This window comes from Nomascus leucogenys, unplaced genomic scaffold (assembly GCF_006542625.1).
Source record: "Nomascus leucogenys isolate Asia unplaced genomic scaffold, Asia_NLE_v1 000381F_48397_qpd_obj, whole genome shotgun sequence".
NCBI lineage: Eukaryota > Metazoa > Chordata > Mammalia > Primates > Hylobatidae > Nomascus > Nomascus leucogenys.
In genome coordinates, this window is record NW_022096345.1 from 35,955 (window position 1) to 48,466 (window position 12,512).

A 12,512-nucleotide genomic window follows, 5' to 3' on the forward strand; every position below is an offset into this window, starting at 1 on the left:
TTGCGCGGATGCGTAGCAGCTGCGAGGACGCGGGCCGAGCCGGAAGCGGAGTGCGCTGCAGCGCCAGCTGGGCCGTTGGGCGGGGTTCGAGAGCGCGCGGAGTCGAGACCGGCGGCAGGGCCCGAGGGGCCCCTGGCCGCCAGCGGGCCGACCCGCAGCGTCCCTGGTCTCTCCAGCCCTCACTCGGAACCGCACGTGAGGGCAAATCCGCCCCGGTGGCTGGCTTAGCACGCGGGGACAGCCCCTCCGAGGCCGCCCTAGGGGTGTGGGCGGGAGGGCGTACCGGTCGGGGGAAGCACGGAAAGGTGGTTTCGCGAGGCTGTTGTGGGGGGCGGGACGGGCAGCCTGGCGATGCCTGGACATGGTTGGTGGCCAAAAACATAAAGATAGCTTGCCCACTTAGATCTCGAGGACAGCGACAAGCGAGTCCTCGCTCGTAAGCGGTGGCTCACGCCTATAGTTCAGGGATGCCGAGGAGGGAGGATCGCTTGAGTCCAGGAGTTGGAGGCTGCAGTGAGCCGTGATCGCGCCACTGCACTCCACCCTGGGCGACAGAGTGAGACCCTATCTCTAAACGAAAGAAAGAACTTCTTCAAGCATGGGGCCATGCAGCTGGATTTGGCTTTCTGTCGCTCTCTCTACAGGGTACGGGTGACAGGGGGCAGACCTCTCATCATGCTTTCCAGGCATCTGCCACTTCCCAGGAATTGTGTCCCTGGATAAACAAGGCGAAGTCCTTGGCTGTGCAGAAGCAGTAGCTGTGTGGTGGCACAGTCAGGAAAACTCGGGGGCCCTGTTGGTATTTTCTACCCCTGACCCGTGTGCATACTTCTGTCGTAGCTCTTACCACAGTAGACTCTGCTATCATTGTGTTTTACATCCTCTGAACCCTGTGCGACGTCTGCTCATGGTGAATGCCCAGTAAGGTTCACCTATTGCTGCTATCTCGTCATCATATCATTTCTATGTGCCCACCTAGCTAAGAGTCTGGACTGTGGTTACATTCTCAGGAATGTTTGCAAAGTCATGTTTCGGTGTGAGGAGAGTAAAACAGAGCTAGAGATTATGGTGCACACAGCCTTTGGCACTGGATGCCTGGTGAATGTCTTGTGCAAATGGGTAATGTGAGGAGCAGCATTTGGGGTGCACAGGACTTAAGTATTTGTGTATAACCTATTATTGATGCCTGTGTGTCATACTCTGCTACTCCAAGTCTAGTAGTCAATTGCTTACCATATCTCAGTCCGGCACTGAGGGAAGCAGTCTGGATGGAGGTACAGCTGGAGATTTGGTTGAGGGGACTTATCTCTGACAACAGCCTCTTGTTGATCTTCCCAGACAGTGACAAGACCCTCCCCTCCCTTGGGCTGGACCCCTCTCTACAGCTAGGAGCCAATGGCAGAAGACAGAACCAAACCCAGTGAGTTGGACCAAGGGAAGTATGCTGATGACAACGTGAAGATCATCTGCCTGGGAGACAGCGCAGTGGGCAAATCCAAGTATGTTGGGAGATTAGGGAATAAATGCCAGCCCCAGAGAGGGTCTGGGTCATTCAAAAAGTCCTCCAGAGGCAGAGGAGCATGGCTTCTTGGGGCTGGTGGAGCAGTCTTGGCTGGAGCCCAGATGTTCATGGGGGAATGAGGGGAATCACGTGAGCAGTTGTGTGTGTTGGGTGGAGGGGGCAGGTCATAAGGACTGAGGAATTTGAGTGTTTCCTCTGAGCCCTGAGAGAACGTGTGGAGCAACTGAGGACATTGTATGTGGTTTGTGAGCTGAGGGATGGCAAGGGTGGGGAGTGGGAATGGAAAGAGAAAAGTGACTATGCCGCCGTGACAGATTGGGTAAAGGTGGTAAAGATGCTTTCTTGGAGGGACTCTCTGAAATAGAGAAAACTCGGTAGAACTGACGATTGACTATAATCATCGTGAAGATTGGCTTATTCTTTTAATGAGTTTCGGTGCCTACATGCCGCCCGGAGAGGTGAAGGGAGGCTCTGCGCTACTGGCAGCCTGTCTCCATGAGACATCCTATTTCTCACGCCTAGGACTGGTGAGGGCACATGTCCATTTCTGCCTTCATAGCATGAGGGTACACTTGCCCCTGCCCAGAGAATTGCTTATGCTTATCTCCCAAGTACTCCAGGCCCACCTTGCTTTCTACCTTCATTTTTATCATCGTGTCCTTTGACTCAGGTAGCTCTGAATAACTCTCTGGGGGCTTTGCTGGTTTTTAGGTCATCTCCATGAATTTGAATTCTCTCTCTCTTCTCCACCACACAATCACACACTGCAGCTCTGGTTTAGTATTTTTTTGTTTGTTTGTTTGTTTGAGACGGAGTCTCGCTGTGTCCCCAGGCTGGAGTGCAGTGACGTGATCTCGGCTCACTGCAAGCTCCACCTCCCGGGTTCACACCATTCTTCTGCCACAGCCTCGCGAGTAGCTGGGACTACAGGCGCCTGCCACACCCAGCTAATTTTATTTTTGTACTTTTAGTAGAGATGGGGTTTCACCTTGTTAGCCAGGATGGTCTCGATCTCCTGACCTCGTGATCCACCCGCCTCAGCCTCCGAAAGTGCTGGGATTACAGGCGTGAGCCACCGCGCCCGGCCTCTGGTTTAGTATTTTATAGTTACTCTGACCATCCTCAACAGCATGCCTGTACAATAAAAGTGAGGGTAGGTGTTGTAGTTTGGGAAGGTTACTCAATAAATAACACCCCCTTTATCCCCACTCAAGTTTAAAAACAACAAAGAGAGAATAGAAAAGGCAGGCAGGCAGGTGGAGAGCAAATTGCCACTTTAATAACAAACAGAACTTTCCGAGAATGTATCTTCCTATGAGATGTAAGGTGGCCTGCCCACTAACTCAGTGCTACCCAGCTCCCAAGTTCAATGCTAGTCTCTTTATACGCCTCATTTCAAACAGCAACAAAAAATAAGAATCCAAGTAGTTAACTTGACGTCAGAGATTACCATAACATTGGCCTCCACAGACACAAGAATTAGAAAACAAGCCAGTCTTCATCCACTAGCAGTATCTCAGGAACAAGGCTGTCCCAGATACAAAGACCATGATGGAAACAGTGCATCTGAGGGAAGGTGAGTGCATGAGAACACCGTGGTTCAGTTTTGATTGGACTCAAGAATTATCTGCCAGTTTTCAGTGTCTCTAACCTATGAATCTAAACTCAGTTGGGCTAAAACACCCATTAAGAGGTTAACACATCCAGGCTGTGGTGAGCTATGATTGCACCACTGCACTCTAGCCTAGTGACAGAGCAAGACCCTGTCTCAAAAAAAAAAAAAAGTTAACACCTGTGTTCATCGTATCTGAAGGGCATCTGTTGTACACGGCCTCATTTCTAGATAGCGATGTTGAGGCAGTGCGGCCTTCCTGCACAGTTCAGAAATTTACAACGGTAGCAGCCCCAGTCACCAGGCTTTCTTTAAGGTGCCTTTTTTTTTTCTCATGCAGCATGTTCATGCTTCTTGATTTCACCCAGGGCTCTGTTGGTGGGCTCTGATGACAGCTCCCCTACCCCCTGTGAACAGGTGTCCTCAGACCTGGGCACTGCCTCCTGTGGAAGGCTTTTCCTTTGCTCCTGCACATGCCACCTTCCTGAGCTGCGATTACAGGCGTGAGCCACTACGCCCGACCAGATTTCTTTTGACCCCAGGTGATCATACTGCTTAATAACAAGACATGGCAAGACATGGTGTTTTTTTTGTTTTTTTTTTTGAGACAGAGTCTTGCTCTATCACCCAGGCTGGAGTACAGTGGTGCAATCTCGGCTCACTGCAACCTCCGCCTCCCGGGTTCAAGCAATTCTCGTGCCTCAGCCTCCTGAGTAGCTGGGATTACAGGCATGCGCCACCATGCCTAGCTAATTTTTTTGTATTTTTAGCAGAGGTTTTGCCATGTTGGCCAGGCTGGTCTGGAATTCCTAACCTCAAGTGATCTGTCTGCCTTGGCCTCCCAAAGTGCTGGGATTACAGGTGTGAGCCACCGCACCCGGCCAACAAGACGTGGCTGTCTGATTCCATCTTTAAGAGTAGTTAGGTCCAGATGTGTTGTCTTTTTTCTTTGATAGCTGTCTAACTTGGCCTTTAGGGTCTTCCATTCCCGTTAATAATTGCCTATCATCCTTGTGCAAAGAGGGCAAAGACACACCCCCCCACCCCCAACTAAGGCCACATGGTGAGTACAGAGTAGGGTGATGGGGGAAATTTACAAGCAGAAAAGTCAAAGCATGTGACTCCCTGGGTCCCAAGCTCTCATTATCCTGAGGGAGTTGTGCTTAGGCCAACAGTAACCAGTGCCTACTCTAAGTATTTTTGGGAAAAGAAGTCAGGGAACGTCTGTGTATGTGACAGAGACAGAGGCAGCTTCCTAGAGCCCCGGAGGTAGGCCTGCTCTGTTTTTGAGCTCAGGCCTGCCGAGCTGTTTCTCTGCTAAGCTGCAGAATGTTGGGAGGGAATGAGTCTCTGGGGCTTGTTTTTCTCTCCTTCATTCTGTCTTCCAGAGGCAACTTTTCCTTAAGAAAGTCCCTCTGTGCCTGTGTTTTTATTCTTTCACTGCTTCTGCTCTGATGAGGCAAGTTTATGGATCTCTCCTCCTCCTCCTCCACTTCCTGAACATGTGCCCTCTCAAGACAGTGTTCTGAGCTTGAGTCTTTTTCATTTACCATCTTGACCTCTGGCTGCGGTAATTTCTTTGTGTAATTTTCTACGTCATCTAAGAAGATGATGTGTTTTCTTTATAGTAAGGGTGCTGTTTCTTCATAGTTACAAATAAAATCTATCCTCCTTTACAATTGAAGCTGTAGTTTAAATATCAGAAGTATAAAATCATGGTTAGAGTGTATTACGCTGACAGACAGGCAAGCAGTGACCCTTCAAAACATGAGGGAAAAAAGGTTGCAGTGTCAAGAGAGTGGTCAGGGAAGGCCGAGTTGTAAAGGTAACATTGGGTCAAAGACTTGAAAAAAGCAAGGAGTAAGCCTTGCAGATATGGCCAGTGGCTAGAACAGAGGGAGAGAAAAGAAATGGGAGAGTTTGAACTGAAAGAAATGGGGAACCACTGGATGGTTTTGCACAGAGGAGTGACCAAGTCTGCCTAATTTTTTCACAGGGTAACTGACCACATTCAGAATAGATAGTCCTCTCAGTAACCAATAGATCAGGCAGATTCTCCTGTCTCAGCCTCCTGAGTAGCTGGGATCACAGGCGTGCGCCACCACGCCTGGCTAATTTTTTGTATTTTTAGTGGAGACAAGGGCTTCACCATGTTGGTCAGGCCGGTCTCAAACTCCTGACCTCAAGTGATCCACCCACTTCAGCCTCCCAAAGTGCTGGGATGACAGGCGTGAGCCACCGCGCCCGGCCGGGACATGGCTTTTGAACGGAAGGCACAGCTTTGGCCTGGCCTCTGTTTCCCTGTGCATAACACAAGGGTAATTGTATGTGCAGCGCTGTGCTGTGGTGGAAAGAACAGATGTGAGAGCTTCACGTGGGCTGGTGTGTGGACTCATAGCGACGGGAGCTGTTTTGTTATGACGGGTTGGTAATGCTGATTCCCAGATTCCAGACTTGACCCGGAAACTGTGTGGCTGTGGAGTGAAAGGGGGAAGGGAAGCCACAGGTGGCTTCCAGGTTGTCAGCCTCAGGGTGATAAAGTTTGGGACAAGGGAGAGATGGAGACGCCATCTGACCACCTTGCCTGTTCTGCTTACAGACTCATGGAGAGATTTCTCATGGATAGCTTGTATCCTTCAAGGTTTGAAATACCCCTTGTTCCTGTGGGTCTTCCCACGCTCATGCATCGGTGTCCCACTGCCCACCCCTTTGTACCAGCAGCCCAGGAAGGAGGACTGGGTAAGTGAATACGCAGGTTTTGTTCCGCACTTGTTTCTTGCCGATTGACCCACGTGGCATTGCACAATCAGTGCTGTATATTTTGGAGCTTACTCATATTTGGATTGTTTTATATTAAGAGGGCAGTAGAATGGCAAACAGCAAATGGGTTGGATCTAATGCCTGGATTCAGACCCCACCTCCTCCTCCTCAGTAGCTTCTGACGCTGGCCAAGTCATTTAACCTCTCTAACCTCAAAGCTTGGGCCCCCTACTATTGAAAAAAAAACTCTCTAATATGAACGAACTTTGTAAAATAGAAGCTGCCAGCCCCACCCTCCTCCCATGAATTGTTATATTGTATAGGTTTGGAGTGAGTTCCTCCCCACAACTGGGAGATTTTTAAACAGCTTCCCAGGTGGATCCACTGAGAACCACAGGTGGGAAGAGCCCCTGGAGCCTGGTGCTCCCTGTCCTGGGCTCGGCACCCCAAGGCTCAGTTGCCTTAAGATCTGAGTATGTGTTACCCCACCTGTACCAAGTGCTCCTGCACAGCCAGCCCACCTGCGTCATTTGGCTCTGCTTTTTACACTGTCCAGCTTCTTGCAGCCTCGGAAGGTGTTAATCCCCAGAGTTTAACCCTTTTTCTCAGGGTTTCACACGTAGGCAGACTCCAAATTGATTGACAGCTTGTCAACTGTATGGCTTGTGGGAGCTTTCGTCCCTGGAATGGTCATGTTGCTACCTAGGGTTAGGGTTTCCTTTCTAGTCTGCGAAAGCTCCATCCATGATTGAGTTGGGGTACCCACATTTGCATTTTCCAACTGCATGATGCCCTTTATGACCCTTGTCTGTAAAATCCTGTTCTATGTTTTACCTCAGACTTCGATGGCCAGGACACACTCCCATCTTCTCCCACCCCTCACCCTTCCATGGAGCTTGTACCAGTGGTATGTGAAGCTGATCCTCTGTCTGCAACATTCATTTGATTTAAAATCTCAATAACTCCAAAGAGAAGAGGAGGGAGAGGATCCATTTCATCAAACCAAACACCCCTGCTCCCCACTCCTTCCTTACCTCCCCTTTTATTGGTTTTGGTCCTTAACCTGAGTGCAGTCAGCCACAGCAGCTGTCCACGTACGCCCTGACCCTGTACAAGCACACAGCCATGGTAGATGGCAAGACCATCCTTGTGGGTAAGTGGCACAGGGCCAAGCCATGCTGACCCTCAGGAAAGAGGAAATGGGAGACGAGGGGAGGTGAGGGAAGGTTCATAAGGAGAGAGTCCAGAGGGAGAAAATGAGACCCCAGGCAGGGACAAGGGGCGGTAGAGAGAACCCAGAGAGCCAGGAGCCAGGAGGCCATTAGAGGGTGGAAGGAGGCATGCAGGGGCCACGTCCCAGCCCTCTGACCTGGTGTCCAGGCCAGCACCTGTGCAGGACAGGGTTCATGAAAGGAGAAGTCAGGGGACTGTACCCACCTCAGGGAAGAAGAACATGAGAGGCCTTCGACGAGGCAGTAGTTTTCCTAGCTTCAGGGGTTCTTACTCAGCCAGTTTAAAAAAATAAATGTGGTCAGAACGTGATCTCCCACATCGGGCTGTGGCCTTCCATCGGGTCGTAATCTTCTCCTTGGCCAGGCACACAGCCTGCCTGACTCTGTCTACCATCTGTGGTCAGTGCACGTGAGCAGTTGGACTAGTTTAGAACTTAGAGGACCCTGCATGTCACGTGGGAAACGGGGAACTATCTTCTCCCTCCTTGGGCTTCCAGTGTGTTGTCCTTCCTCCTGGCCCCGACCCACTGTCTTCCCATACACACAGGTGAACACACACCTCTCACATCACACTCAGGTACACTGTCTTGAAGACACACGCGTGGGGCTGTGTGGTCTCTGTTTCTCCCTGTGCTCCCCTTGTACACTCACACACGTGCTGTGGCTTGTGCCACATGTGTTGTATTTTAGTGACTTGCACAGAAATGCACCAGGCATGTGGGTCTCTCTGACCTCCAGCCCCAACAGGCAGTCAGAGCTGTGTTCACATTGCAGACTTTTGGGACACGGCAGGCCAGGAGCGGTTCCAGAGCATGCGTGCCTCCTACTACCACAAGGCCCACGCCTGCATCATGGTACGAGACGGGGGGGAGGTGGATAAAGGCACTGGGCAAGTCTGGCCTGAGGGGTGAGGAGCCTGGCAGCCCTGGGCCCTTGTAACCAAGTCTGGGTGTTGTGGGAGGGGGGCTTAGGGTCACCCGGGATGTTTCAAACCACACCTGCTCCCCAGAGCTTCTTAGTGAGAAAGTGCCAGGTGAGCTCTCTGTAGGTGGGGATGGGTGGAGAAAAGATGGAACAGCAAGCTCGGGGCTTCAACATCAGGTGTAGCATCCAAGAGGCAAACATGTGCCTGAGACAGGGCCACAGTCCCTCTGATGGACCTACCCTGTCGGACAAGCTCCCAAGGCCTCCCTCCACTGCTGCCTGCTGCGTTTCCCTAGGCGGCGCATGCTGCGGGTCCCAGAGAACCTTCTCTCTCAGGCCAGCCCCTTGCCTCCTGCCAAGCCTCCCAGTTTGTTGCCTAGGACGCAATCCTCAGGGTTCCACCCCGGTGGCCAGGGTGTGGTGAGTGCCTGAAATGCAGCCGAGGAAAGGGAGCTCTGTGTCCTATAGAGGTTCCTACCCGTGAATTCCCTGGCTTGGTTCTCAGGCCACCACTTTGAGATGCTGAAAAGGAGCATGTTTTTCTTTTGGGCCGCTTAGAAAACATTTTCATGGCTGGGCGCGGTAGCTCACGCCTGTAATCCCAGCACTTTGGGAGGCCAAGATGGGTGGATCACCTGAGGTCAGCAGTTTGAGACCAGCCTGGCCAACATGGTGAAACCCCGTCTCTACTAAAAATACAAAAAATTAGCCGGGCATGGTGGCGGGTGCCTGTAATCCCAGCTACTTGGGAGGCTGAGGCAGGAGAATCACTTGAACCCGGGAGGCAGAGGTTGCAGTGAGCCGAGATCACACCATTGCACTCCAGCCTGGGCAACAAGAGCAAAACTCCATCTAAAAATAAAAAAAAATAAAAAATAAAATAAAATTTTAAAACCCCACATTTTCATGAATATCAGCCATCAACAATGCAGAAAGTAATAGACTAGTCTTCTGAATTCTTAACCCTAGCAATTGTCACCAAGTGAAAACCTCGGTCACTAAAACTTCTTGGAATAGCAATCAAGGTCTTGCTTTAACACAAAACCCCAAAACTTGGTGGTACAAAATAACCATTTTCTGATGGATTGGGAATCCATGTCTGAAGTCTCAGCTAAGAAGACTCCAAGGCTGGGTTCCAGGCTGGAACTGCCTGGGGCATCTCCCCACACACACACACTGGTACTTGCCTAGACCGCCAGCAGGTTCTGCTCCCCGTTTTCTTTGCAGTTTGTCAGTTGGGCTGATTTGGGTTTGCTCACAGAGTGTCAGCCAAGATCCCAAGATCAAGTATCCAAAGAGAACCCAGTGGGACTTATATTTCCTTTTATGGCCCAGCCGTGGAATACGTGGCATCTCTCTGGCCATAGTCACAGAGGGAAGAAACAGATGGCATCTCTCAGTGGGGAACCAGAGTCACACGATTACAAGAACACATGGGATGGACAGGTTGCCACCATTGTTGGCATATATTAATAAAGTCTGCCATGGCACCCCATAGCATTTAGACACCCACCTTTCCAGCCCTACCTCCCAGTTAGTGATTGTAAGTATGCACGGCCTTAGCTTGGCACTGAGAGGGATGCATGGCTGAGTAGGTGTCATCTCATCTGTAAGAAGCAATAGCAGAGGCGATCCAGAAGGAGCTGCTGTGTTCTGCTCATTGTCACCTGCTCCTCTGCACACCTTCCTTCATGCTGTTCCCTCAGCTTCTCCCCAGCTCACACCCCTTTCTTTGAAACTCTGCTCATTTTTCAGGCCCTGCTTAAATGCCACCACCTCCATGCAGCCTGCTCTGATGTTTGTCATTAGAATTGCCCTTTCCTGTGTGCTCCTGCACCACTGATCACTTCCACAACATGGATTATCTGTGATGCACATGTGCAGGATGCCAGGAATGCCAAGGTGGAAAGACACAAGTGCTGCCCCCAGGAACTTACTGACTGGTGGGCACAGTACAGACACCAGTGGTGAGGACAGTGAGGATTCTTCCCTTCTGACCCTTTGCAGATGGTAAAGGAAGGAGCTCGTCACCTAATTCCCCCGACTGCCCCTTAAGAACAAAATCCCTTGAAAAATTCCAAAAGCTTTAACTCTGATAACTGTTAAGGTACTCAACAAGAGGATGACGGGCAAGGCAAATGGGGGCAGTGTAGTGCAGAAGTCTGACCCTCAAGAGCAGAGGAGCTTGGTCCTAGCCAGTTTGGTTTCAGGCCTACAGTGGCATTTGGTATTTTGAGCTCACCTCTCTTTTGCCCTTGGAGTGACTGCTTCCTGCATCTGAGGCATCTCCGTGGGCTCCCCTCAGACCCTCTTCTGAAGGCCTGGGTGTCTCTCCTGCCACCATGCCTGTGTCTGCAGGTGCCTGCCACCAGCCCCAGTCTGCTGCACGGGCCTGGCTGGTAGAAAGCACTTGCCTTCTGACCACATGGGGAGCTGAGGGTCAGAGACGGAGCCAGGGCTCGACCCTCCACCTTGAAACCTTGAGATGGGGATGCTTCTCATTCTAGCCAGCTCTTCCTCAGCTCTCAAAACAAGGAAAGGGTGCTCAGGAAACCAGACCTGGACAAAAGGCATCTGTGCCTGGTGTGAGGCAGAGTCCAGAAGTTTAGTTACAGACATCCTTTATAAGGAGTCTTCATCGGGAATTCAAGGCAACCTGGTGATTCATTGAAATTGGCCTGTGAAAGAGAATCCACATAGACTTCCTGCCGCCTCTTGAGATGTGACAGCTGCTGACCCTCTCACCACCACACAGGGCGAGCCCCTAGCCTGAGCTTGAACCATGTTGCTTGCACAAATAGCTGGGTGATTTAGAAGTGAGGTCAGCTGTGCCAGCAGTTACAGGCGGTGGTTGTCTGTAACTTTAACCCACTGACTGTTGTACTAGGGCAGTTTGGGCGAGACACTTCGGAGGAGCTCCTGTGAAGGGCATGAAGGCTCACTGCAGCAGCTCAGTTGTCTTTCAGAGTTCTGCCCTTAGAGCTGGTTTGCAGGGCTCATCCTTCTTGCTGATATTTTTAAAATAGGTAAAGCAGGCTGGGCACGGTGACTCATGCCTTTAATCCCAGCACTTTGGGAGGCCTAGGCGGGCAGATCACCTGAGGTCAGGAGTTCGAGACCAGCCTGACCAACATGGTGAAACTCTGTCTCTACTAAAAATACAAAAATTAGCCAGGCGTTGTGGCGCGCACTGTAATCCAGCTACTCAGGAGGCTGAGACAGGAGAATCATTTGAACCCAGGAGGTGGAGGTCCGCAGTGGCAGTGAGCCAAGATAGCACCACTGCACTCTAGCCTGGGCAACAGAGCAAGACTCCATCTCTAAATAAATAAATAAATAATAAATAAATAATAAATAAATATAAAATAGGTAAAAACAAATTATAAAGTAATACAATTATGAACTACAAATAATAAAACATAAAAATTACTTTTAAAAAATTTAAAGAGGCGGGCACAGTGGCTTATGCCTGTAATCCCAGAAATGTGGGAGGCTGAGGCAGGAGGATGCTTGAGCCCAGGAGTTCAAGACCAGCCTGGTTAATATAATGAGAGCTCACCTCTACAAAAATAAACAGAATTAGCCAGGCATGGTGGCATGTGCCTGTAGTTCCAGCTACTCAGGAGGCTGAGGTAGGAGGATCACTGGAGCCCAGGGAGTCGCGGGGCAGTAAGCCAAGATTGTGCCACTGCACTCCAGCCTGGGTGACAGAGCAACACCCTATCTCAAAAAACAAAAACAAAAAGCAGAACGAAGAAATAAACAAAAGCTTAAAAGTAAATCAGCCAGGTGCAGTAGCTCATGCCTGTAATCCCAGTAGTAGGGAGGCCTAGGCGGGCAGATCACTTGAGGTCAAGAGTTTGAGACCAGCCTGGCCAGCATGATGAAACCCCGTCTCTACTAAAGTATAAAAATTAGCCAGGCGTGGTGATGCGTACCTGTAATCCCAGCTACTCCAGAGGCTGAGGCGAGAATCGCTTGAACCCAGGAGGTGAAGGTTGCAGTGGCAGTGAGCCAAGATAGCGCCACTGCACTCCAGCCTGGGCAACAGAGCAAGACTCCATATATGGAGATCACTTGAGGTCAAGAGTTCGAGACCAGCCTGGCCAACATGGCGAAACCCTGTCTCTACTAAAAATATAAAAATTAGCCAGGCATGGTGGCGCACACCTGTAGTCCCAGCTACTGAGGAGGCTGAGACAAGAGAATCACTTGAACACAGAAGGCAAAGGTTGCAGTGAGCTAAGATTATGCACCACACTCCAGCCTGGGTAACTGAGTGAGACTCCCTCTAAAAAAAAAAAAAAAAAAAAAAAAAAAAAGAAATGAAGGCCGGTTGTGGTGGCTAACACCTGTGACCCCAGCATCTTTAGAGGTCCAGGTGGGAGGATCCCTTGAGGCCAAGAGTTTGAGATGAGCCTGGGTAACATAGGGAGAGCCTGCCTCTACAAAAAAAAAAAAA

General features: G+C 50.5%; 1 protein-coding gene across 3 annotated transcripts; it reads left to right on the top strand.

Moving 5' to 3' along the window:
• The first annotated feature begins 4 nt into the window (after positions 1 to 4).
• On the top strand, positions 5 to 8,063 carry LOC115833888 (rab-like protein 2A). 3 transcript variants are annotated; one of them, XM_030808704.1, is made up of 5 exons: positions 5 to 195; positions 1,339 to 1,499; positions 5,734 to 5,763; positions 6,968 to 7,047; positions 7,901 to 8,063. In XM_030808704.1, the coding sequence occupies exons 2-5, from the start codon at positions 1,396 to 1,398 to the stop codon at positions 8,035 to 8,037; spliced, it is 351 nt and encodes a 116-aa protein (XP_030664564.1). In that variant the 5' UTR covers positions 5 to 195; positions 1,339 to 1,395; the 3' UTR covers positions 8,038 to 8,063. The 3 variants fall into 3 exon arrangements, with proteins under 3 accessions (XP_030664564.1, XP_030664563.1, XP_030664565.1); XM_030808703.1 differs by having other exon boundaries at positions 13 to 195; positions 1,343 to 1,499; XM_030808705.1 differs by lacking the exon at positions 5 to 195 and adding an exon at positions 561 to 645.
• Positions 8,064 to 12,512: the final 4,449 nt, after the last annotated feature.

Coding starts and splice junctions, on each gene's coding strand:
- LOC115833888 (XM_030808704.1), top strand. CDS start 1,396: ATGGCAGAAGACAGAACCAAACCCAGTGAGTTGGACCAAGGGAAGTAT. Junction 1,500..5,733: donor AGCGCAGTGGGCAAATCCAA/GTATGTTGGGAG, acceptor TTCTGCTTACAG/ACTCATGGAGAGATTTCTCA. Junction 7,048..7,900: donor TGGCAAGACCATCCTTGTGG/GTAAGTGGCACA, acceptor TTCACATTGCAG/ACTTTTGGGACACGGCAGGC.